General features: G+C 51.4%; 2 protein-coding genes across 2 annotated transcripts; both read left to right on the plus strand.

The window, feature by feature from the left end:
* Positions 1-74: 74 nt before the first annotated feature.
* On the plus strand, positions 75-1,052 carry Pmar_PMAR013329 (hypothetical protein; the record flags this gene model as incomplete). Its single annotated transcript, XM_002772642.1, has 4 exons — positions 75-90; positions 140-303; positions 359-537; positions 896-1,052. The coding sequence occupies 4 exons, from the start codon at positions 75-77 to the stop codon at positions 1,050-1,052; spliced, it is 516 nt and encodes a 171-aa protein (XP_002772688.1).
* Positions 1,053-1,523: 471 nt separating this feature from the next.
* On the plus strand, positions 1,524-2,560 carry Pmar_PMAR013330 (hypothetical protein; the record flags this gene model as incomplete). Its single annotated transcript, XM_002772643.1, has 6 exons — positions 1,524-1,622; positions 1,698-1,832; positions 1,865-1,978; positions 2,025-2,149; positions 2,200-2,267; positions 2,400-2,560. Coding segments are annotated over 6 exons (702 nt in total), but the record flags the coding sequence as incomplete, so codon positions are not given.
* Positions 2,561-3,031: the final 471 nt, after the last annotated feature.

Here is a 3,031-nt window from a genome sequence, read left to right on the forward strand (position 1 = left end):
TGGCTGACCTCTACTTTACTCATCGTCTGCCGAGTATCAACCTGTCCTCCCTCCAGAAGGCGGTCCTGTTGGGTATGGGCCTCCAAAGACGTAAGGCCTCCCACCCCCATTGGAACGACGATGGAAGGTCTCTGCGCAGGTTCCGTCGACGACTTGGCTGAGAAGGAGTTTGGTAAGCGTTTGCGGCCTACGCAGCTGCTGGCCCTGTTCAATAAGGCAGTGTATAAGCTCGCTAATCAGCTGTTGAAGGGAATGATCGAGGATATTGAGAAGGACGAGCTGAGTCAGAAGGATGCCAAGAAGGTAGGTTGATCGTCTAGTGGGGCGGGGCCCTGGGAGGTAGAGTGGTGTGTGGCAGGATGGGCCTGTCGCTGAGACTGTTGAGGAGGAGGAGGAAGTAGTGGAGTTGCCGGAGAATACACTGGAAGAGGACCAAGCCCTGGCAGGGGAAGAAGTTGATAAGGAGCTGTTGGCTAAAAAGAGGGAGCTTTTACTAGACTCACTCATGACCTCACAGGGTGGTGGATCTTTTGAGAAGTAGTACCAAACGGTCGTGTTGGGGAATTAAAATGCAGCATTCCGCATTTACCTCGATGAATTTCCCGAGGGATGATGTTATTGCTACATGCATTGTCAACTCGCCACCATGACCATCTCACAGCGGTCCAATAATGATACGGTATAACATCATCATTGTCGACCATCGTTCGTTCGTATGAAACCCTTATCAATTCTGCTGCTGTCACTGCCGCCATCTGCTCCTAACTGCTCCTCTTCCTGCTCACATTGTCGAACCTAATAGGGTCCAGTAGTGCTCGGTATGGCCTCTGTGGACTACTACTCTGAACTTGTCGTCTTTGTGTAGTTTAGTGGTATTATAATATATGTGTTATAGGTACAACGTGTCGAACCTTGATGAGGAGAAGATTTCGAAGGGGGAGAAGGTTGGCAATAGAGTGTTGGTTGAGCGAGACTCTGCTGAGAAGAAGAAGCGTAAGAGGACCTCCCAAGGTGGTGGTAGTGGAAAGGGCGGTAAGAAGGCTCACAAATAAGAGGTATCACATCCTCAACGTCTATTTACCAGCAACGTTGTTTCTACCTGCTCTCATCTCTTGAGTTTATTTATTTGTTAATCATTGAAGCCATACCACACCTCCGTCACATCTGAAAGGATGATCATCGATCGCCATCAGACGTTGCATAGTCCATTCTCCACTGCCTGCCTGAGTGCATAAGAGATACCTTGAGGGCACGGAGGAGGTCCATGGTGAGCCTGTAAACTCACTACTCTATTACTCCCCGTGTAAATGACGGCTGATGATGAACCCGAAGGATATGACGATGGTGCCATTCAATGGGTTTGATACCTAGCTCACAATGAGCTGCAGATAGTCGATCGTCATTATTCCTCTCTTTTGTGCATTACCGTACTAACTGGTCAACAGAGCTCGGACGGGGGTACGACCGTGCTGAAAGGGATTTGGTGCAAGGGTGTCGGTAGCCTTCCCTCGTTGGTCTGTCTTATGCCTGCTGCTGCTGCTCTCACCACCAAGTCGGAGTCCCCTCCGGAAGCTTTGAGTGGCGATCAAGAGTCGACAGGACTGAGGCTCTCAGTGTCTGTGGTAGGTGTGTTGGTGTAGACTAGGCATAATCTCGAAACAGTCCCAGTGAGGGCCGCTATGAGTTGCGTTCTTCAGGAAAGCATCGTCGGATTGATGTCTTCCCGCGCCACTTTTCTGGAGCTCGATCTCAGCTCCATTGGGAAGGAGGAGCAGTCCCTCGTTGTTCGATCAGAGGCTCCAGGGAAGGCGGAAGAGAGGCCCTCGAGGCTGGTGGGAGGATTGGTATTATCAGAATATAGTAGGGTATTGGTCAGTCGGGGTGGACCTTCAACCAGCAACAGGCTGGCGATGGAGATGAGGGGCCTAAGTCGCAATGGGTGGTCAACGTGAGCATGGACGACACCTTTCACACGAAAGTGAGAGGCAGTCTAGTCTATCAAGTTTCACTTGTGCTTATCATAGATATGCCTCGGCATGCTTCACCTGCGCCTGCTCGATGCGGACCGAGATGGGACTGTTGTTGCTAGTGGGCAGGTTCCTCTACGTAGCCTTTTGCATGAGACTTGCGCGTTGGAAGGTCACTATCCGTAGGGCCTCGATGTTGTTGAGGTTACTACGGCTTCTGGTTGTCATTTAGACTCATTCTAGCTGCTGAGTACCTCGACAAGGCCTCAGAGGAGGAGGAGGGCCCCGGGGCTGAACCAAGTAAGTGTAGTTATCATTGGCGCCAACCACTAGTGGTCCCCAAGGTATGGCTCGCTGCATATTAGCTTGAGAACAATCTTGGCAAGGTTTGCCTGATAACTTGTCGACTAGTATGCCGTCTTGATTGATCAGATTCATGTAGGGACCCAGCAGAACTCCAAGTAGAGCAAGCTCCGACCTTAGACGCCCACGTGAGGATAGGAACGGATAATCTCATTGGTGATAAGAAGAGCCCCTCTGGAGGAACACCTTTTCCTCTAGGAGACGTGGAGGACTTCCCCGAGGATTGGCGAGTCGTAACACTGCACGTCCATGGCATGTTAGTATTCCGACAGTGACGATGCTGCTACTGATCCCCAGGTACAACCTACCCAAGCCTCTCCTTGAACTTAGTGGTGGTGACCAAGTGGTAGAGGAGGCCTCCTGCTATGTGGATGGATCCTATCCATTAGAATATGCTGTGAGGGGTTTGCTGATCACTGAGGCGCTCGATCGCCTCGCTCTCTAGGTCAACCTGAGGGGTATGCAGTTGAGGAGCGGCAAGCTGTATAGGTGGGCTGTCCCTGCTGCTGGGGATGACCATGCAGAGGATGGCGGGGAAGTAGGGACTATGTGAAGCGTTGATAGGCATATGATGTTAGGAAGCACTGGCCTATGGTGTAGCAGACGTTCGTGTGGGCGCCGATGAATTTAGGAATAAGATGGAGTAACAGGGTCCCGAACATGGCCTGCTGATTGGACCTAGCTGATCTCGCAGAGCCCTT

Source organism: Perkinsus marinus (assembly GCF_000006405.1).
Source record: "Perkinsus marinus ATCC 50983 genomic scaffold scf_1104296960600, whole genome shotgun sequence".
NCBI classification, from domain to species: Eukaryota; Perkinsozoa; order Perkinsida; family Perkinsidae; genus Perkinsus; species Perkinsus marinus.